Genomic DNA, 22,996 nt, shown 5'->3' on the forward strand with positions numbered 1-22,996 from the left:
ATAGATAGATCACCGTAATTGAAGCTGTAAATGAACATTGCAAAGTCGTCGGTATGGGACGGAAAGTGAAGAGAACATGGCCAATTTTCACATGTGATTAGGCATTCATTTTTTTAATAAAAATGCTGTGCATTGAAAGTTTGCAATTTTTTTTTTAGTGGCTGCGTGCTATACACAAGTAATTCCGTTGCAAAAGAACAATTAAAAAGCTATCAATAGGATGTCAAGTTCATTTAGGGCTTATTGAAATAAAACTATCTCAATACATCAATAGAGATGTAGAGATTTAATCTAAGAAAATTCCCACCCACTTAACGTATTAGCCCTCTGCAGTCCCCAAGATGACACTAAACTCGAAATTTTACTGCTAGATGAGAAGATTTGTGCAACACAAAATGTAACCGCCTGTCAGCGTTAAACCGTTCCATTGCAGTGGCTATGCGATTTAATCTAACACACTTCCGGTCAACAACATTTTCCATTCTTTAGGTATTTCAGGACGCCTAAGGGCGTATTAAGACTCACTAAAACTAATCCGTGATAAGTTCCACGCCCTATAGTGAAAAACGAAAGCCTCATAGTGTTACTACATATTGACATTAAAATTGCATCAAAGTACCGGTACTTTTTATCGCGATGGAAGACGGAACGGTGTCGTACACAGCAAATTTGCCGTTTCTTTGAATGATCTCTTGCGTGTAAAATTGCAAATTTATTCGAGTGGAAGATTTAATCTTGCCATAAATACAACAAAGCTACAAAACAAAACCGCAAAGGTATAATGGCCAGTTATAGTTGATTAGATAAACAAACTGCGCCGGAGAGACGTAAAACTAATTCGCCATACTCACAAATTGATCAACTTCTCAATTTACAAAGTAAATTTCGGAACTTCACCGCGTAAAAACGGAAGAAGTAAAATAAAGTATAAATGAGTTTTCTGTTCTGCGAACCCCATTCTCTTAATAGTTCATGCCCTATTTATAATGAATCGGATATTTTTGTTCCTTGATTCAAAGAGCAATTATAGCCTCGAGGCCCTGATTGAGATCATGAAAGATTTCGACCTTAATGAGGGAACTATTTTGCACGCGTTCTCAAAATAAATCAATTATGCTCGTCCTCATGGAATGTAAGTGGTTCAGCTTGTTAAAACAAAGGCCATGGTTATTACCAACAGCCTAATGCAAACATACTGACATATAAGGCTAGGATAAATATTAAATCTTGAGGAATAATCGCGACTTTGACGATTGATGATGGGCTCGCATGACTCCGGCCTAAAAGGTTGTGACCATAACTACTGAGCTCACAATGAAAAGCGTAGAGTTGGAAACTCACTCAAGTTCCCCCCTCCTTTTCCCTCGACGTTTGGAGCCTAGTTTACGCAAAACTTCTGCTGCTTCCAACTTGCTTTTGGAGCTCAATGAGATACGCTAACTATGCAAACGTTTTCCCGTTACCTCTCAATTCGACGTCGAATCCGTGCACGCTGTTGCACTGACTTTGCTTCGATGGAATGTAAAGGTACAGTTCTACTTTCTCTAACGGTACCTTTTACGGTGGACTTGTTGCTTTTCCTTAGTCCTGTACTCGTCTAAAACGTCCTTACTGGCAAACAGATACAATTATTGTTTCACTTACACAAACAGTTCCCCGTCGGTAGAAATATTGCGAGCCGAGCCAATGCTCACCACGACTCCTAAGAACATCTGGACGCTACTGAAGCAAAATCGTGCAGCGCAAATCAAGCGTACTAAACTATTCTCAGAACTAATGTTCATGCGCCAACCTCTGTTAATCGGATTTCTTTTACAATAACAAAAGACGATTAATGGGCCGGCAGACCATAAGCAAAGATGCACACAGAAAAAAATTCTCAGGCAAGCTACCATTATTGATGTACCCGCCACTTCTGCGCCGTCTTCGCAGAGATAACTAGAAATGGTTTTAAAGTTCAAGCCGAAACATTTACAAGTTCGAGATAAAAAGTGTGCCAAATCATATTATCAAGGCACTTCATTTTGCAAGTTCTCCTCGTGTTTAACATGCCAGGGCGTCCGCAAAAACTCTAAATGACAAAACCTGCAATGAGCATGTGCATCCAGCTTAGAGGAATGCATTGCGATGTAATTACTTTTTACACACTTCTTGAGTCGCGCGCGACTATCTTTTACCAAAACAATATAACTGAAAATATTATAACGGTTAGACAGAAAAACAGAAGTGAGACTGTATTTGACCAGTAGAGAATGAAAATGGCCAAAGATGGAGAAGAATAGACCTGATTGTTCGGTTAGATATTCTCTGATGGTCTGTGATGTTCAAGTTGAGACGATTCTCATTTAAGGTCGCCAGTTGCAGTTAGAGTATGAAAGAAGCATACTCATATTTCGATGTAACGATACTCTGGGAACAAACTTCTCTAAGTTCCCTTGACGAATCTCCTTTCCTAATCTGCTACAAAGCAAGGATAAAATTTTGGAACAACTTCGGAAGGACGACACAATTACGAGTTTCATTTTCGTTTTTAGGTCCATTAGTCACGAGCTGGCAAAAATTCGCATGGGATAGCACGCCCCAGACAAGCTATGTTTCATTTTCAGATTCTAGATTCTTAAAGAAGGGGATCTAATTCATCTATTATAATAAATATTGACTTATGTTATGTAATACGTTTTGGCGACAACGTCTCGGTAAACAAGCTGTCTGTGTTTAAAAGAATTTGACAAAATTAGTCCTCCTTTCCCCCGGCAATTTTAATGCTCTTTTAATCCAAATAACCATTGTAACAGAATATCGTCCCCTGAAGCTAGTATATGCATCAAGCAACCTTGAATATTCACTCGAAGAGTCAATGGGAAATGCGAGCTCAGAAACCCACAGTGATAATGATGAAAAAGGTTTTTCGGAAGTTTTGAAGTCATTCGCCTACGGAGAACTTTTCCAGTGTTCTCCCAACATCCCGTAGGTTATCACGCCGGTAAACAGATAGAAAGTGCGGTCTATTGCTTTAATATTTTTGTTTTCATGAACGTTCTTGTTTTTTCAAGTAACACACGAGCAGGCGCGAGTAACGTGCAAGCACACGCGAGTTTCTGGCACATCACGCTGGCGGCACTGTAAGGAACAGTCGCGAATACTGAATTAGAGCGTCGTATCCAAAAATAAACGAACAAAGAAACAATTGCATAACATCTCCACGTATGACATAATCTGTCTCGCGTCTGAACATTTTATCTCGTTAAGTACCGTTATCAATCAAAGTACTACCAGAAAATTAATTAAAAGCGGATTTTTCAGAAAATGGTCAGAATAAAGGGCGCGTTACAAGTTTAACTCCTTCGTTCCAAAACTTTGAACATCTAGCGTTTGATTATTTTATGAAAAGAGAGGATTGTCCTTGAGGATTGACAAAGATAAATATGTATTATGAATTAATGGAGGCTCCATTCCCCGCTTCATCGAAATACAAGCTTGAAAAGAGCTTGCGAACACATTTCTGAACACGGTTGCCTAAAGGAAAACGCCAGAATGGAAGTTAGACCGTGGGTACTCCCTTCTTTTCGGCGAAGTCTGTCACGTGTAGTATAAAAAAATATGTATATAGTGATAAAAAAATATATAGTGAAAAATTTATGTAAGTTGACGTTATGCAAGCTCTTTTATTTTTTTTTAGTGGGAGCTTAAAACAAGGAAGGGCGATAATCAACACGTTTGCCGACTTTCGCTTCGCCAAGCTCAGTGTTCCAAGCGAAAAGGACCTGAATGCTGCATAGCTCATGTCAAAAACGGCCCGCATGCATGCTGACCAAAGAATACAGCGTTCAAGCAATCTTGTGAGTAAATTAGAGGTTCAGAGTTCTACACTGCGCGGTAACGTCAACTTACATAACTTTTTCGCTATATTTGTTTTTTACCACGGGTGACAGACTTCGCCGAAAAGAAGGGAGTACCCGTAGTCTGACTTCCATTCTGACGTTTTCCTTTAAGCAGTCGTGTTCAGAAATGTGTTCCGTTTTCATTTATTTTCTTACCATAGAGTTAGGTTGATAGTGTGTCAGGCATTTCGCAATTGTCTCTAAAAGTAACTGCGAAAGCAAATAGGGAAACTGTTCGCAGAATCCTAGTTGTAATTATCACAATGTCACTGTTGTCACTGCTGTGCGTGGGAGGTGTACATAACTTTGAACAGCGGGAATGTGGGATTGATCGGCATGCCAGGAGGGTCCTCAAGAGCATTGAAAAATGAAATTATACAGAGAGGCACATTTACAGAACTGCTTATTAAGGATGAACCCTTGATGTCATCATGATGAAAGCCTGGAGTTTAGCCATATATATAAGTTGAAAAGAAAAATATGTGGGTTTTTACGGCCACTGCTTTCCGTCAATAGGGCGTTGTGATAATGTCGCAGCCAACCTAGACAAACTGTTGGGCGACTGATGTCGAAAATTCTGCCCGGATTAGCTAAAATTTCAATTACTGTATCGTGCTAACAATATGAGACATTAACCAGAAGTAATTAGAAGACGAACAAGATAAACGAATTGTTGTTAGCACATGCTAAAAAGAAACTAACCGGAATAATAATGAGGATCGAAATGAAACAATGTGAACCAATGTGCTACAAAGAGCGACACCTAAACGATCAACCTTATCGCCTTATGAAGAGCAGTATTGCATTCGAAACTTTGCGATCAACATTCAAAGTGACTCCATAGTGAGACAATCGAATAAAGTTCATCTCCTAAAAACTAACCCGCGGATCACTGTACACAAATTCTCCCTTTTTGGTGGTCGATTACGTAACTCTCTTTTTTTTTTTCTGAACAACTGCGTGATCAACGAGTTTTGATTTCACAAAGTAAAACTCCCACAAACTGACGCTCAAGACTGACAGCGAGTGACAATCATGCGACAACTACTTCGTAAGAAAAAAAGAAAAAAAGACTTGTGGTGCACCATAACATTTTTTTTCTGGAATGCGAGCTTAAAAATTAATATCTCTTTTTTGAGCCAGCTTTTACCGGTATTAAAAAGAAAAATCTTAATCCGACCACGGGAATGTTTTACGCGTCTTTACATCTCGCGCGCGCGACGTGAAACCAGTTCAGTTATTGTATCGGTTGTTCACGGAAGGAAGAACAAACCCACGATGATAAATGATTGCTTGTGTACAGTACAAAAGGAAAACCTTGACGACGGATACGAAACAGTGCTACACACACAGACCACCGAAGCAATATCAGTGGCATCTAATGAAACCTCGTTAAGCACCCTCAAACTCATCACTTGACGCAATTTGTAACTCATAAATATTTCCATAAATACAACTCTAAAAATGGAAAGTCTGATAAAGGGGAAGCGGTATGAATAAACCTGAATTAATCACAGCAGATGGCACCAAAACGGCCATTTTCAATGGGCTTTTTTTCTTTAAAATAAGCCAAAAAATCGGGGAAATGCTATCATATTAGGTGCAACTAAGTGCAAAGAGAGCAGTGTTGACTAAAGTTGAACGCAAAACGTCCTTTGAATTTATTTTTCGTTTATCTCTTTTCCGGCAGCATAGTAATCTTTAATCGCGTCTTATCCAGAAGTACAATACAGGTATAAACTAAAAGATGTAATTAGGAGATAAAACTTGCAGGTTAAACACCTTTATGGCCATAACCATCGGGAAATGCACAATTAAGATAACTTACGTACGATACGTGCGCGCCGGAGCAGTAATTATGATACTAAAATATCTTACCTACGAACTGCGTGCAACCTTCAAGTCCACTACCAATCAAGCCTTGTGATCGGTGTAGATATCCTGCCATAAGTGAAAAATTAACTGCAGTTAACTATTGCGTTATGTTAAGTAAGCATTTTCAACAACAGCTTGAAAGTGCGAAGCATTTTGCGTTTGTTCTTCTTCGCTAGGCCGAGGCAATCGTCTCTCTTCAACAAACAATACATCTTTGCTTTCAAATTAAAACTCTTTAGATTGATGAATTAAGTTCGTCCTGCTGTCCAAAACTTTTGGGAGACTATCTTACCTGATAAGAGGTGAAAAAACGGTCAGGAAACGATAAGGATTTAACAGGAAAAAAAGCAGTTTGTCCGGAGAGCTATTGAGCTGTTATACCGCTGCTTCTGTGGGCGACCGCAGTTGAAGCACTGGCGCAAAATTTCGGTCTGCACCTTGTGCCTGTGGTTTCAAAGCCTGCTGTGAGGAATTTGCTGTATGATCGTGAGTTGAGCAGACTTTCAAATAAAGTGTGCAGTCTTGCCTAGCAAAACAATCAGTCTGACAGCGGGACGTCTATGGAAAATGAAAACAATGACTCAGATCTTTATCGAGAATAACACCTCTTAGATTATCAAGCATAATTTCGCATTTAAACAAAACACCCTCTCCTTCAAATGAACCTTGCTTCCAGGTTTGATGCGGTATGTTTTAAGGAAATAAGACTTTCACATCATAAGCCGTGAAATCTTTTGCGCGAATAAAGTCGGTCGCGGCTTATTGAGGCGGGATGCAACATGATTTAGTCCGTAGGAAAAAAACTCTCCACACTGCCACTCGAACTCACCCAAACCAGTGCCACAATCCAACTATATCTTGGAATTTCGTCCGGCAGGGCTTAAAATTTTTTCCGGAAAAAGTTTCATCTATAACACAACAATTTTTGCGGGATGAATCTTCTGGACAAATTAATATAGATGCCACAGAAATTTAAAAACCAAAAGTTTTCCTACTACGAAAGGGTGTTTCAGCGCTACGCAAAAATTCACATTGACTCATTGTTCTGTTAGTTTTAAAAGGATTCTTACATAGATTATACCGATTATTTGAATACTATCCACTTAAAAACATAAATAGATTTTGTGATAAGTAAGTTGATATAAATAACAAGCGACCCAAGTGACCCTGCTTACCAAACGTTTGACCCTTTATACACTTCCAGGATCTCAATATAAATTCTCAATACAGTCAGTTATACATTTCGTATAATTTCAGCAGTGAGAATTTGGGGTCAGATAAAACAATCATTCCTCGTTGATGGCTTCCTCTTTATCATCTCCTTTCTTCGTGAAAAGATATCGTTTGTTGTGAGGAGAAATTACTTCGCGGTCACTCCAAAGAGTTATGCGAGACGCGGTAAACGTGTTAATTGATATTAAACGATGTAAAGTTTTGCCAACGCCTGAAAATAATCTTTGAATTAACAGCTAAAGCTTAACCTTAAAACAAACATTTAAGGCTGTCGGCTGATAACGCCATAGCTTGCATAATTGAGGAAGTTGTCGTTTCCGATATCAGTTGATGAGAGACTTTAAAATCAGCATGAAGTTTGGGAAAAAAACAATTATGGGAAAATTCTCGAAGATTCAAGCCGGAAATATTATTAAATCAGTTCACACCAAAATCAGCTCCCGCAGAAACCTGTGTTCCGAGATTTTAACGTAGATTTCAAGTGGTAGATTTATAGAATTTTGAAGCAACTTCCGCCAAATATACGCTCTCTCGTGACAAAAAGCGAAATGCATTTCACTCCACTTCAAAAGAGATGATTGTCTTTCGTTTTTTATTAGCTTTCATGGTTGGTGGTCGTTATCACAAAGAAGTGTCAGGCGACAAACCTTGCACTTACGTATTGTGCCATTCTTCCCGGCCTGTTTGCGTGGCTTCCGCGAGGACAGCGCGAGGGACGAGCCACTCGCGAGGGGAGGAGTAATTTCACGTTTAATGGTAAGTGATCCTGGGAAAGATCCTCTGCCAAAGAGGTGGAGTGGTTACTGGTACTTGTATGTACTCTTTTCTTAAAGGGGGGGGGGGGGGAGGAAGTTTGGGGGATCACGTGGTTTTCATGGTTTTCAGGGGGGGAAACGGAGGGAATCAGTAGAGTATAGAGGGGATACCATAGAAAATTAACTACCAATTATCTGCAAATGATAATTAATGACCGGTCCTGAATCAATAAAACTTTGTGACTTTTTTAAACACCTGGCTCAAAAGAAAGGTTCAATTTCAAGGTCTCGAAAAAAAACTCCATATCCTCTATTCTCCAGGAGATGAAACAGCAATTTAAAGAAATGATCAGCTGGCTCATTTATCCTCCACCTTGGAAAGAAACATTTGCATATCTTGTAAAGGGACAATTCTAAAAACTGACGAAGCCTATACTGAACTGGCTTAACCCTCTAACCCCCAGAAATGATTAACATTTAGCTTCTCTGCACAATATCTATTTATTTTCCTTCAAACAAGTGAAGAGAATACTGCAACTTATCAGGTTTAAAATTGTTACCTTGATCTAACACCAAATTCTCGCAACTAACTCACAAGGAAATGTTTGGCAGCCAGAGAGAAGAATTAACAATCATATGTTTGAAGTCAAAGGGTTAAGAATTTAGCGATATGCTCCTGATCGAATCAGTCTCGTTTTAAATTCAGGAATTACGAAAGTGAAATAGGATCGGAGTGAGTGTTTGGTTACCAAGGGCGCAAATAGGCCCTTCACTCCCACCCCGGAAAAAAACACCTCCCCTCTTTATTCCCCCGACAAAGGGAAGGAGACATACCTTTGAGGCACGCCCCCTCCCCCCCCCCTTACCGCCACCTCTAGGTTGTAGGGGATAGGGGGAACATATCCCCTAATCGCACTGCACCAGAGAAGAACTGCCTAGTATCTGCAGCTCTTACTCGGGTTTGTCAGCTTGGAATGCATATTTGAACATTGGACAATTAAGATGAACATGAAAGTCGCATACACTGTAGATTTTTTCAAAGTATCGCTCGTCGGAAAAATTATCATGGTTACCATGACCATGGCATTACCATGCGCATAAAACAAGAAAAAACTGCCGAGTTATTTGCATAGGCTGTCATCATCCACACACGTGGGAACTTGTACGATCGATTTGAAAAATTTGTGTCGCTAATGGGTCGCTAATTAAAAGTTTCCACAGCTCAACAAATCTGTGGCGCTCTTATCGTGGTTATGTTTGTCAGACACACATGTCGTTTGTGCAAGTAACTATTCCTCAATCAGAAAACGGAAACGTTCAAAATTGATCGATGTGCTAGTGGGAAATGGCTGACCCAAGCTAAATCTCTTCAGACTACCCTATCTCTCGAAGACAGAATGGAGTAGTTTCGAAGCCATCATGTGTGGGTTCTATATTGCCAATTGGACTTTAAGGAACTGCAGGCATTTTTTTTCTAAGATAAGACAAAATTCCTGCCCGCATACAGCGTCGTGACTAAAATTGGAGACCGTTATCAAAACGAATAGAAATGGTTATGTTTAGTCATTTTAGATATTGCATGGCCTTACAAGAGCTGAATATAAAATTTTCTTGATTCAACAAAATCAAACTTCCAGAAGGTCTTAATTCAAAGCAGTTCTGGCAACGGTGTAACTGAAACAGTTTTCTAACCCTAACCCTGAGAAACAGATCAGATATTAAAGCGCTCAAGTCTGGTGGCCCAAGAATAGCTGATCAGTCAGTGTTGTAAGGATAAACTAGCATGTATTCAAACAGAAAAGAAATACCTGCTGCTCGCTTACCTCCAATCCGTCTTCAAAAACTTTCAGTTTGAGGTCCGTCTTGCACACACACATGCAGGAAAAAATACTTGACATCAAGGCAGGCGACGGCCAGAATACTCAAATGAGGCGGGCAGATATTTTTTTTAAAGTATATCTCTACAATGCTGACTATTATAACATTTAAATTAAGTTACAGCCAGTCAGTCTCGCCTTGAGGTCTGTTCATTAATAGCAAGGGTCAGAATCTTCTGGCTTTTATCTCTCCAGGTCATTGTTAATAAACTCCTCCTGTCAGACTGAACGAATGGATAAAACCGTTTCTGAGCCCCAGGTCTAAATTTTTGGTGGAATTTTCTCTGTCAGTTTAATTTATCAAAAACAACAGGGCGTTGTGAACTTCTCTCTGAAAGGTCATCGTAAAGGCATGTAATTCTTAGTTTTCGTGCGTAGAGTAATCAGATCCATTTGTTTTCCTACCCTCACTAAAAGACGGATTTTTTTTCCAGTATCTAATTTTTCCGTTGTGTGAATCCTGCTGTCGTTAACTCGTTGATTACGTTGCCAATTAATCTCTCCTGACATTTGCATCGTATCACGACCAATTTTAAATTCAATTTTCTTGAAACATAATCAGTTCAATTAGGCGAAAATATTCTTGTTATTCTTAAGCTCGTCTATTTCCAATGAATCACTTTCTCCATCTTCTTTGTGCAGACCGTGAACAAATCTAAAAATTGCGGGCGGAGAGCGAGTTGTTTCTTTTTATAGAAGATCATTGCTTCTCGAAGAGATAATCGGAATGTCATCGCAGAAAACATCTTTTCCAAAACAGGAAAATGTCTTTCACACGTATGGAATCAAACAAACATGACATAAACTTTTTAATACTTTTCCAAAGGCCGCTTTTATTGTTAAACCTTTTTTGAGGTGGAGTGCTTCCGTTGGGTAAACCCGATTATGAACCGATAAAACCGAATTAGTGTAAGTGGATCTTCTTCGAATAAGACTACAGCACTTCAAAAGCTCTAAGAGCTTCCGGTCTAAAAATTCTGAAAAGAACGATTTTTCTTCAAGGAAAAGAAATTTAAAAAATTAGGTTCTCACAATAGGTTTTTTTCGTTTTGCAATGTCTCCTTCAAAATGTTTTTAATTGGGCTACGAATAATTTCCTTCAACTCAATCTTCTCTCCCAAATCCGCTGGCTTTTATCGCATCTGTGCTAAAATCGACCTCTCCGTCAATCCTCTTCAGTCATGCAGTCTTTAGACTTGTGGATATGCCAAGCAAAGGAACGAGAACCGTGTGGATTCTTGGCATTAGTGCGGCTATAGAAATCTGGGAAGAGTATGCATCTTATTTAAGATGACGGACCGATTGTTGAATATATGGCGGATCAGTTGGGGTTGAGCGGCTAAACTCTCTTTCTTGCAGTCACAAGATCATTAGCTTTAAGTACAATCGCTGTTTATTTTAATCATATTCTGCACAGTTTATCCACGAATTCTCCAGGGTCAATTTTATAACCATTAGAACTTTTGAGTGACCAACTCCTAATTTCTCCTTACAATATCACCCCCGAATCAAACAGTAAGGTCATGAGAATAAAGGAAATGATCACCAACTAAAGAAGCTCTTGATTGTTAAACAAATTCTCCTTGTCAGCACTTTAGGAAATGTATAGAGAATAGTGTGGAGAATATACATGCTGATGTTTGGGTGTAAAAGATTTAAGCTGGCCTCTCTCTCTTCTTCTCTTTGCTGACTTTCAGATAGACTCAGTACGTAGCCACCAGAAAGTTTAGTGCAAGTCTTTAATTCCCAATCATTTAACGTAAATACATTTTAACTTCTTCGCGGTCAGTTAGATAATATAAATCAACCATAATGTTTTCTGATCGTTACAATGTACCAGGAACACAATTTCGTGTGTGGAATGTACTACGGATAAAGACATTATCTAAGCTTGGAAAGCATGAAGTTATCAGTCATCCACTTAACATTTGGTTTTGCATATGCCAAAGCTTCTGACAAAAGAGTGTAACTGTGAAACTAAAGATTAAAATTTACTTAATAATAGTGATCACCCTCGCATAAGTCCAGATTAACAAAATTAAATTAATTATCTAAGCTTTCCCACGATCTACAATGCTGAGAAAGCTGTAAGAGCATACTTCAAAGTAACTACATCAAATCCTGCAAGTTTTTAACAGAGGACTTCTTATAAAACTTTCGCTAGTTTCATTTCGGAAAGAAAAAAAAAAGCCTCAATGTTCTCAACCCCCAAATGTAAGCGCTTAATCCTCCTCGCTTGTCTTCATGTCGCTCAATCTGAGGACTGATTTAGGTAGTTATCTTTAAAACAAAACCTAAAGTTGATAGATTGATTAGCTGTCCTTACTTATACAATGAAAATGTATCGATATTGCAGGAAAAGGTTATACGTAAATAATCGTGTTGATAAAAGTCACATGGTTTTGAAAAAGGGTAACACATTTGTTTAAAAATTTTTTAAGCAACTTAATCAAATGGCCGTCACGAGAAAGTAACTCTCTATTTACTGAGTAACTAGAGCTCAGAATAGTGGTAGAAGTTTAGATCCTTATGTCTTTAATGCAACCACTGTTTAACCACTCCATGTTAATATTTATCGCGTCAACGCACGTTTCACTGTATAAAATAAACAACTACAATCAGAACTATGTAGTTTAAAACACAGCATGATCAATGATATGATTAAGTATGATTAACTGAGGCAAACACCTCCAACACCTTAGTCTGAGTTATAATGTTTACCGCTTAACAACGCTGAGAGGGACACTCGTTCATACTTTTATCTACAGTTTATAAGCACAAATTTTACAAGCTCTGAGTAAAACTCAAACGCTGTAAACGCGCTTTGGTGAAGCGACCATTTAGCCTCATCAAATGAAGATGTAATCGTTAAAAAAAGAGTCTTGAAGTCAATCAACTTTCTTCTTCTCCAACTTCTGCGGTCATTTCCTGATCTCCCTCCTCGGTGGTCTCCACGTACTCCATCTTGGAGCCATCCACGTTCACTAGTTCCAAGTTTACTTCTGCCTGTTTCACTTCCGGCACGTACACTGCCATGAGTGCTGCAGCACCCTCAGCATCTTGGGAGGTGACTCCCTCGAAGATATCCTTGCCCGCGGAGGAGTCTTCTTCCATGGCTTCCTGAGTCACCCCAGCTATCTGATGTTGGCTGGCGGAGACCAGAGCTTCCACCGCAGCTTGTAAGGCTGAGGCATCGTGTGAATGAGCCGTACCTGCAGCGGCGTTGGCGAGTTGGAGCTCCACAGTGGCCATTTCTACCTCACCGCTGGCCTGCACCACCTCAGTCACTTGCTGAGCACCGCCTTGGACTTCTCCTTCTTCTCCAGGAATTAAAGAGCTGGCGTCAACGGTCGAAGCTCCTTCTACGGTCTCAGCGGCAATACCAGCTTCAACGGTTTCTTCAGTTTCCATGGTGACGCCGCTGGCCGCTGCAGACTCGGCTATGACGTCAACATTGACATAACCGTCCTCCTGTTCACCAGTCTCATCGGTCTGACTGCCTTGGTCCACTCCAGTATGTTTTCGTTTGATGTGTTTGGTGAGTGACGACTTTTCTTTGAATTGCCTGTTGCACACGTCACACTGGTATGGTTTCTCGTCTGTGTGGGTCAACTGATGTCTTCGTAGGTTGTAGGGGCTGGCGAACTCTTTGTTACAAGTTTCGCAAATGTGCAAGGTGACTTCTTTAGCCTTAACTTTGGCTTCTGTACAACAAGAAATACCGAAAAAAATTAGGTTGATACAAAATCTAATAGTAATACTGCTACTGGTTTACTTTCCGTTTTCGCTTAGTAGCACAGTAAAGAGCCCTCTTAATAAACCCTTTCGTAGGGGAAGACACTATGTACGACCACCCAAACAAAGTTTTCAAAACACCATACACTCTTGAAAGCGGCCAGCCTCTATAAGCTATGGGTACAGGATGTCAATGTTCCGGATATTCAGCTTCACTACGTGCTTCTTGGTAGAGTTTATTACAAATGGCAAACAAATAAACGCTCCTCTACCAAAACTGATTCTTCTTGCAAGTTTCGGTAATATTTTATACCCCTCCCCCTCCCCCCCAACAGGACGCTGGTCCATTGCAGCGTACTTCCAATCATTTCGTTACATCAAAGAGATGTCCCTGAAATTCCACAAAACCTTCCTACATTGTATGCTTCGCCTCGGGGAATATTTAGGGTCTTGGGAAACAAATTCCCTGTTTCCTGCGGGGCCGGTCACTACTGGAGTCCGGAGTTCGGACAATCCAGACGGAGTCTCCCACGACTTGGCTAGAAAAGATACTAAGCTATTTTTACTTTAAAAGTAGCGCACCTTTCTTTTCACAGTTCAGTAAGTGCTTGCGTAAATCTCCCTTAGTCGGGAAGGTGACGTCACAAAAGCGACACTGTGCAATTGGCTTCTCCTTGTTCTTGTTGTCGCCGCAAACTTTGCGGATGTGCTTCTTGAGATGAGACAGTCGTCCGAACAGGTTGCCGCACACTTCGCACTTAAACGGGCGCAGGTGGTCATGGCGAGTTCTGATGTGCATGGTGACAGTGGAGTCGTGACGGAAGGCCATGCCACACCTGAAGTTAAGGAGAAATTAATTACAGATGGCATCATCTCCTTAACCCTATAACTCCCAAGGTCTGATTGTTTATTCACCCTTCTAGCTACTAAACGTTTCCTTGTCACTTCGTTACGATAATTTGGTGTTAGTTCAAGATTACAACTTCTACCTGATTATTTGGAGTATTCTCGTCACCTGTTTGCAGGATAATGTATGGATATTATAGGGAGAGGTTATATGGTAATCAGCTTTGAAAGTTGATGGGCCAATGACGCACATTGGTTGAGCGTCTTAAAAGCCACAGCTAAAACACCCACAGGTTCGAGTCAGAAATAAGGAAAATATTACAACAAGGAACTCTGTTGGTTTGCCCGAAGTTCTTAGGTACTCCTGGAGCCGGTTGTTCAAAAGACAGACGAGTTGATGAAAGATTAAATATAGAGCTTAGTATTGATCTCTACTAATGAGGGCGTAAAAGGGATTTTACCTCACAAGTATGGTAAAACTGAAGAGCATCAAATATAATTGGTAAAACGGTCAGGAAAGCTTTCAAACTACATCAAAAATCTCAATCGTATTCTGGTTTAAAGAACAATTAAAGAGTAATAACCATTTTCTTGCCTTTCTTTAATCCGAGCGAAAGCCGGATTCAAAGTTTAAGTGAAGATAAGAAAATTACAGTCCTGGTTTTGAACTTCAACTGAATAACATGAAACAATTCTTACATTTTTCTTGTTTGATCTGTGAAAAACTGCTTACTATCGAGTTCGGAAACTCCGCACGGAACCAAAGTTTCTTAATATTAAGGCAATTCGGCAAGACTTACGTACATAACCTAATGCATTGCTTTTATTGTAGTTAGCAAAACGAAATTACAGTTAGCCACAATATTACCAACGCGTTCATTTAGAATTCTCAAGCAAAAGACGTGAAATACGTTTGTTTGTCTAAGTTTTAGAACAGCTGTTCTAGAAGCGGTTCTATTACAAAAAACAACACATTTCCGGAGTTTGAATTCAAACGTGTCATTCACGCAAGAAGTTCAATCCCAGATTATTCCCGTAGACAATTGACACTTGGCAAGGTTGTACTTCAAATCCATTCCGGACCCCCGGGTCGTAAATCAAGATTATTTATTTGCGGACGTTTCGATTTAGCACCACATTAGGAGTCGAAACTCTAGGGGCACGCGATTCATGAGGGTATTTTAAGATCACAGATAAGATATATTAGTGAATACATTTGGTAAAAAATGAAAACCAGACGTCAAAAGAAGAGTCGCCCCGGTACAGTAAAAACTTAAATGTACATTTAAAATCACGAGAAACTGTTTTATAGTATTTGTCTGTAAGCTGACCACAATTAAGTGTTTCCGGCGAGGAGCATTTACGCCTGAAAGAAGGGAAATTTGAATAGCCCCCTTTTAATCTTGAAAAACCGTTAAGAAGTGTTTGCCTGAAAGCCAATCACACTTACTTTAAGTGTTTCCGGCCAAAAATGAAAAGGGGAAAGGAACGAATGACCCTACTCTCGAATGTAAGACATTTTGAGAAATCGCTGTGTAAGCTAAAAAATTTTTCGAGACGTAGAGGTTACTTGGAACTTGAAAACGAATTAAATCAGCTGAGATCTTTGCATTCTTCAAGGCAGTTAAATACCCAGAAAGTGCGATAATTTGACTATGACACATTCCCCGATTTTAACAGTTTAACGCATTTGCTACACATCCAAAAAACCGCCGGGTAGAAGGTAGAGACATTCAATACTTCAGATAAGGAATTTTTAGAAATCGCCAGACAACAATCCGCTTGATTGTTCAACGATTTTTTTCATCGTCAACGCTCTTACAAAGGACAAGAACGACGGGCTTTCTCATTGTGTTCAGATGAAAGCTCTCATCAAACATAGTTCCCTCGATCCAAGCTTTCTGAGTCTTTTTTTTTTTGGTTCGGTTTACTACTCTTGTCCAGGTTTTTTCAGTTTTTTCTTTCGCTCATCTCAGCTTTATCCAGTGTCAGTTCAGTTTAACCCTTTAACTCCCATGAGTGACTAAGACAGAATTTCTCCTTACAACATCAATACAACATCAAGAAGACAAGTGATGAGAATAAAGAAAATATCAATTTGGGGATAATTAGTTGATCCAATATTAGATTCTCTGAACTAACATTATAAGAATTGTATGGTTGACAGTAATGAGAATTACAAATTTGATCTGAGAGTTAAAAGGTTAAAAAAGGAAGAAAGCTAATAACAGATTCATGAGTGAACTTCTCATTCAGAAAAAAAAAAACCTTTCTATAATTTATTACAAATTAAATAGAAATCTTTGCTTACTCTTAGCCTTCAAAAAAAACAAACATTAAGTTTCAATGTTCCATTTCACAGAACTAACAGGATAATTTTAACAAAGAAACAGTGGAATTGATACAAACAATAGTATTACTGATTAGCTGTATGCTTCATGTACTTCAGTACAGTTGGGTATACATCCTCTTATAACTTTTAATTCAGGAAGTTAATTTAAATAGGGTCCAACTCTTTAACTTCTTTTTCAGGGTGTTATTTTCTTTTTCTTTTTCTTTTTTTTTTTAGGATACCTCTGATACCTTGAATTAGGTATGTAAGTAAGTATGTATACTTTTGAATAAAAGTAGAATAGGAATCACACTCAGACACACAAACCTGTTACAGACGTATGGCTTTTCCCCAGAATGAATCCTCTGGTGAACATTGAGCTGATGAAGTCGACGGAAGAATCTTCCACAATCCTCACACTTAAACTTCTTTATATCTAAAGACACACACAAGAAAACAGGACAAGGCAAGTTAAATCTGAACAAAGTGATAAACAACATTGGGAATTTTTTTTTTCCAAATGAAACACGTTTCTTAGCTTTTTCATATGTTGTTTATGAGTATCCACAACAATTCAACCCTTTCCCTCCAAGAAGAGGCAGACAAGTTACTACTCTCAAAATTAATAAATTGTCATGCTGAGAGCTGATGAAACGAGAGAGAAATATTAACTACAAGATACTGTGTAATTGATTGAACACCAAAATATCAAAAGAAAAATCATGAGTAATGTATAATAATAGCAGAAAGTAAGGATATAAAGATCAAAATTTCCTTTGGCACTTCCCATCTCCTCCCTGAGTAATCAGTTAGTCAGCCAGAGAAAGATACAAATATAGTGTGATTGGACACCAAATTCTCAAGCAAAAATTATAAGAAATATAACTTTTTTTTAGAAGAAGTAAGGAAAATTGATATGAAGATCCCAACTTTCTTGGGGACTCCCCTTGGGTGACTGTTCCTTTTAGACTTTGTTGGCTGGACACAAACATACTAAGTGAAGATGGGTAGTGACAAACAGCTACACTAAAGATAGCAAAATTTATGGCACATTCAGACTATAATTTTCTAAATCTTACTGAAGTTTACAGATTGTTTTATGTGTCAGGGTATGCAGAATACACAAGTCCACTTCTAATTGCAAACTGTGAGAGAAGTACTACTTTTTATGGTACTAACCTGTGTGAATCTGCAAATGTTTCTTCAGATCTGAAGGATACTTGAAGCTTTTGTTACATTGTTCACAGACCCTTGGACCATCACTTAGTTTGCGCTTCCCTGTTGGTGCCCTAGTGGCAATGGGCTCTGCACAGTTAACAATAAAGAAATTGGTAATATATTCTTTTACATGTACTGCACGGTGAGTAAAATCATTGTTTTGCAATGTAATGTAGGTAGGGAGCTAAGCTGATAATGATGAACCACTTAAATCAACCAGCTTGCTGAGAGGACAGAATAACGTGTGGCATACATTCTACATTTTTCAGTTTTCGACGTGCAAGAATTTGTCTCACATCCATTATGGCTGACATAAATTAAGGCTTTGTTTGTGCTCAAATAACTACCTGGAATACAGCCTACAAGTGCCTTAACTCTGTAATATCATGTTTGCTGATTGTAATTCAGAGTGAAACACGCCTTACTTTGTATTCCAACAGCTTCTTCACCTTCTTCCAGTTCAGCCCCATTGTCACCTTGTGCCACAGCCTGAGCTCCAGCTACCACTGCAACAGTATCTGCACCAATATCAACGGTGGCCTCCACTGACAACTCACCAGCACCACTTGAACCTACAAGAATCATTCCCCCTTAAAATATTGATACATTGTCAGGCAAACATAAACAGTGAATTAAGAAAATTATTACAGTGTTCAGGGTAATTTAGTATTATCAACTGATTTGATGACATAAAATTGGCCACCGTATAGAGTTTCAAAAAGCTGAATGATGTTTCGAGTGTTAGCTCTTTTGTTAGAGCAAATGGGGATATATTACCATACAACAGGCAAAAGAAATTTTCACATTGGTAATACAATCCTTTACCAGTTGAATTTTAAGGAATTCCAAGCAATTTGAGGTGGTAATAGGGGTACTATGGGTGGTAAATTTTACCGCTTCCCTCTTGAAAAGAGGAATACTGTATTAGCAAAGCAATTTGTAAACTGAAAACCCTAATTTTCAACCCTGAACTGCCTTGAAATGTATAGCAGCTAGAAGGGTAAATTTCTAATTGATAAAATAACTTGAGATCTTTACCAGTGACTTGCCTAGAGTTTTGCTTGGAAATATTTACGATCTGTTATGTTTAAACTACATTTATGAAGAACAATTCCTCCTCGATGAAACACCAAACACTTTTGTACAATTGTAAGAAAACTTCATTTTAAAAGAGCCATAAGATAAAATGTACCTTCAGCTTCAGCACTGACGTCAACAGTCACTGTCTCCTGGCCACTTCCTCCAGAACCATCATCAACAGTATGAAGACCTGCTGTCAACACCTGCAGAGTTTCAGCAGACACACTCACAGCACTTCCTTGGCCGACCCCTCCAGCTGGAAGATTTGAAACAAGAACTGGTCGGACAATAGGTACACCATTTTGATTGACAATTAGGAAGGATCCACTTCCAGAGTTTGGATCTGTGATGATAGCAGCTGGAACAGAGCCTGCTCCACTCTGCATTCCTGATACAACATCTTGTAGAATTGAGGCCAAAGAGGCTGGAGTCTCTGCCCCTGAGGTGGCTGCACTAGTTAGCAGCATACTAGCAGCTTGGGAAGGCTGAGTGAACTGCTCACTGGTAGTAGCAATGTAAGTGGCTTGCTGCTGTCCAATCTCTACAGTAGCACTTTCTTGACCCTGCTCCTGATCCTGGTTAACTGCCTCCTGTCCCATCTCCATGGCAAGAAAGATTGGCTGGAGATTTGCATAAGTACGCTGCTGCTCACTAGTCAATTCAGAGGCATTGCTGTCTGTGGCCTCAGCAGCAGCTACTTCACTTGGTTCACTAGCATTGCCTCCTTCATTGTTGGCAGCATCCTCCTCCTTTATTTCCTGTGTCTCCTCCTTAGCTTCAGCAGTCTCCTCTACATAGAAAAAAAATGGGTTAAAATACATTTTTTATTTAGTGTGCAGTCAAATTTAGTAGGACAACAGAGAAGACACAACCCTGTTAACCATTTATTAGTACTACAAAGTTCATCTGAAGTTTCCCCCATTTCTGAACAACAATCAACAAAATATTGATTCCAATGTTTCTTGTAGCCTGTGAGTACCAGAACTTCAGGCCTGTAGGTATGAATTGTAACCATTTAGCCCCTAAGTGACTAACATCTAATTTCTCCATTCAAAATCACCCATAAATCAAACATTAAGGTCTTGAGAATAAAGGAAATGATAATTAACTGAAGAAACTCTTGATTGTAAGCCAAATTCTCCTGATCAGCACATTAGTTAATGTGCAGAGAACAGTATGGAGAATATGAATACTGATGTAAAGGGTTCGGGTGAGAAAGGCTCAATGGCAGTGGCAGTTGTCATGTATTACAGAGGGCCAGAAAGAGGTCCCCAAGCATCCCAATGAAAATTTGGTAACTTTCATAACACATGCTAATTAAATAGAGGATATTACATGGCCATAATTTGTGCTGAAGCTCGTCTTACTCTTCCTTTCAACCCAAAGATGGAGAGGTGGGGAGGGGGGTGGAAGGGGGGAACAGGCCATCCTGAGAGCATGATGAATCTATGAGCACTGCCATTTTTTCTGAATGTGATGCTAGTCCATTTCAGGGACGTATAAAAAACACAGACCTACTGTAGGGTTCAAGGACCCTCCTGCAACTCAGGAAATCAGCAATTCAATTGTGTAATAAAGAAAGTGTCAATATTTTAAATCACTGAAAGAACCTCAAGAGTCAAAAGATTGTATGAGTAAAACAGTTGTACATCATTCCAGTGAATACCAGTCATTTTTATTTCAATCATCAACATTATTTAGAAATGTGTCAAATTTTGTTCTGTATAATGACTGAGCAATTAACTATAGGAAAAGTCACATTTTCATTCCTTTCTTGTACTTTCTTATTCAATTTCAAGCAAGCTAAAGCAGCATCAAACTTTATGTTACATTTTCCCAAAGTAGTGATTAGTAATTAAGTAGTGGTTCTTGGGGAATTATTCCAAAGACAGCAGCATTGGTAGCAAAGCTCCAATAAACCTAATTGTTATAATTGAACTTTAGTGAAAAAGTAAATTGGTTTAGAGACATTTGAAAAGGGATCTTGACCTCTGAATTTCATCATCTGAAAACAAATCGATTTTGCTTGGATGAAAAAAACCTTCCTCTAAAAGTAAAGCCTTTTGAATTTGATAATACTATAATGAGATGCCCAAAGAAAAAATTCCTCAGAAACAGTTAAATCCATGGCCACTCATTGAATGCAAATGGCAGTCAAAACTGACTAGATTTATTGTATTTTAAACAGAAACAAAGCACTTAATCAGCACAATATGACTCGTATACACTTTACCTAGTTGAAGTTACAGAGAAATAAGACATTTCTCGTTCCTCTTAAACTTAGATATCTCTGGAGGCCGCAAATATAACATAACTACATCTTGGAAACATGCAAAACTTCGATGATCAAGTATGGCAAGTTGTACATGCAAATTCCTTCACTACGTTATGCAAATTTCCTCACAGAAAATGGCGCAAAGTACACGTCCACCATCTTGTATAACCTTGCATTTAATTGCCATTTTAGAAAGCTATGGAAAGCTTCGACATCAAAGCATAACTCTCACATTTGTAAGTCAGTGTAAAGTAAGAATGATTTCTCTCCTGTCGAGCCAATATTGATGTCTGAAACCGTCCTTTTCAACTTGAAATGTTACAGAGCATCATGCAGAACGAAGACAGTTGAAGAAGGACCTTCGACAACAGCATCGATAACGAAATATAACACAACAGTGTCGGTGAAAAGTCAGGGTAATTCATCCATCACAGAATGACGTTCATTACCAGACAGAAATACTCCACTTGTTTGTAAGATTGAGAAAGATTGGGGAAAGATATTTATTGTAGAGAAAGAAGTCTGGGGCGACCGCCATAACTCTTCAATCTTTTGAAGACCTGGGAAAGACTTGCTTCCTAGAGGAAGGACTGGGTACCGGATAACAACAACACTTTTCGTATAGTTTTCTTGCAAGACATCTTCCCAAACAGTGCAAGATCTTCACGAGAAAAGTGGGTTGTTGTTATGAATGATTAACGCGAAATACGATGACGAAATGTTCGCCATCTCGATCACCGAGCGAGGCAAGAGTTGGCTTGCTCGACAATCAATTATCAAAGTCAGTCGCGGTTTTTACTCTTTTAATCTTACCTTCTCTATTAGCAGTCGCCGACTCAGCAATGGCAGCAAAGGATGCCAGATCACCAGCATCTTCAAAAGACATGATCGCTTACTCCCACAAAGGACGCTTCGGTCTGTGGACGACCTAGAACGAAACAACGCCATCGTCAAAATATATACCTGAAATATCGAAGTTTAAGTCATTTCAACGTTAAACTTAAGGGCTTTCGAGCGTTAAAAAGTCTTACTTTGTAAAATTATGCCCAAAGGTATCGTCCAGCTACCTTTCGTCTATCAAACAGCTTTGAATTCAATTTATTTGCCCGACAACAAACGAATCGGTCGATTATTAGCACGAGGCAACGAAGGGAAGGCCCGCCATATACGTCAATCACGTGATCGCGTGATCGGTTACATGATTGGTTGAAAAGTGTTTTCTTTGAAAGACTCTCTTTACAAGGCGAAAGGCTGCTTTAACAAATGTCCCAAGAATTTAACACACATTTTTGTCCAATTATGAATAGAAGGTCCTGATCGCATTACAAAAGAATGGGATGGGAGAGGGAAGTGTACTTCGCAGAACGTGCGTAAGTGAAATCTAGAACATTTCAATGATTTTCTTTGTCCTTTTTTTTTTCAAAATTTTAATTATTTCAGTTTCTCTTCCAAGGCTTAAAAAGTCAAGAATTAACAATGGGGTAACTGAAAAAAAAGTTTGAAAGGTTTTTTACTTTAACTGCCATCCTTAATTGATGGAATCAGTACAGGAAGCAAAGACTGAGCTATTTTTGCTGATGATTTATTTTATTGGAAATCCCTGAATTTTAATGCAAGTTAAAAGACCATTTTTTGGGAAAGATGAAAAGAAAAATTCCTATCTTTCACTAACCACTTTATTTAAATTAACAGAAATTGCATTTCAAACAGTTCCAAGAAAGTTCCACTTTTTGTTGTTTTCCACTTTGCAACATTCTGTTTGTTTGTTGCCCAGCAATACCGCTCTAAGTATTGATCACACAGCTACAAATTTAGTCAGACATCTTTTTCTCAGCAATTAATTTAATAAAAATTCACTTTATTATAATAAATTATTCAAAGATAGTTTC

The 22,996-nt window shown here is 38.9% G+C and overlaps 2 protein-coding genes and 1 long non-coding RNA gene across 7 annotated transcripts in view; 1 reads left to right on the forward strand and 2 right to left on the reverse strand.

Annotated features, from left to right (window-relative positions):
- The window catches only part of LOC113682044 (protein Wnt-5b), a 30,059-nt gene extending 20,280 nt beyond the window's left edge, over nt 1-9,779 (reverse strand). Inside the window, exons 1-3 of one of the 4 annotated variants that reach the window (XM_089210749.1) lie at nt 9,568-9,779; nt 6,049-6,314; nt 5,760-5,822 (exon numbers count right to left, since the gene is read on the reverse strand). The gene's annotated coding sequence lies outside the window, so the exon portion shown is untranslated. Of the gene's footprint in view, nt 1-1,463; nt 1,773-5,759; nt 5,823-6,048; nt 6,315-6,585; nt 6,796-9,567 lie in introns of those variants that run through there. The other 3 variants (XM_089210750.1, XM_027199194.2, XM_027199193.2) reach the window with 3 other exon arrangements.
- On the forward strand, nt 1,410-16,903 carry LOC149044266 (uncharacterized). Its single transcript, XR_016188002.1, has 4 exons — nt 1,410-1,527; nt 3,680-3,839; nt 7,589-7,745; nt 16,772-16,903. It is a non-coding gene; the product is annotated as an uncharacterized LOC149044266 (long non-coding RNA).
- LOC113682033 (uncharacterized) lies at nt 11,344-22,347 on the reverse strand. 2 transcript variants are annotated; one of them, XM_027199182.2, is made up of 8 exons: nt 22,139-22,347; nt 21,921-22,035; nt 18,945-19,622; nt 18,178-18,324; nt 17,714-17,839; nt 16,862-16,970; nt 13,939-14,192; nt 11,344-13,325 (listed from the first exon to the last, which is right to left on the reverse strand). In XM_027199182.2, exons 2-8 carry the CDS (start codon nt 21,991-21,993, stop codon nt 12,514-12,516), a joined length of 2,199 nt encoding a protein of 732 aa, XP_027054983.2. In that variant the 5' UTR covers nt 21,994-22,035; nt 22,139-22,347; the 3' UTR covers nt 11,344-12,513. The 2 variants fall into 2 exon arrangements, with proteins under 2 accessions (XP_027054983.2, XP_027054981.2); XM_027199180.2 differs by having other exon boundaries at nt 18,178-18,342; nt 22,139-22,291.
- Nucleotides 22,348-22,996: the final 649 nt, after the last annotated feature.

The sequence above is a fragment of the Pocillopora damicornis genome, chromosome 6 (assembly GCF_964200805.1).
Source record: "Pocillopora damicornis chromosome 6, jaPocDami1.2, whole genome shotgun sequence".
Lineage (NCBI taxonomy): Eukaryota > Metazoa > Cnidaria > Anthozoa > Scleractinia > Pocilloporidae > Pocillopora > Pocillopora damicornis.

What these genes read in the sequence shown, in the direction of transcription:
- LOC113682033 (XM_027199180.2), bottom strand. Translation starts at nt 21,993, where the DNA reads ATGTCTTTTGAAGATGCTGGTGATCTGGCATCCTTTGCTGCCATTGCT. An exon ending in AGAAGCTGTTGGAATACAAA is followed by an intron (nt 17,840 to 18,177) that starts GTAAGGCGTGTT and finishes TTAACTGTGCAG; the next exon opens with AGCCCATTGCCACTAGGGCA. An exon ending in AAGCCATACGTCTGTAACAG is followed by an intron (nt 14,193 to 16,861) that starts GTTTGTGTGTCT and finishes CCTTAACTTCAG; the next exon opens with GTGTGGCATGGCCTTCCGTC.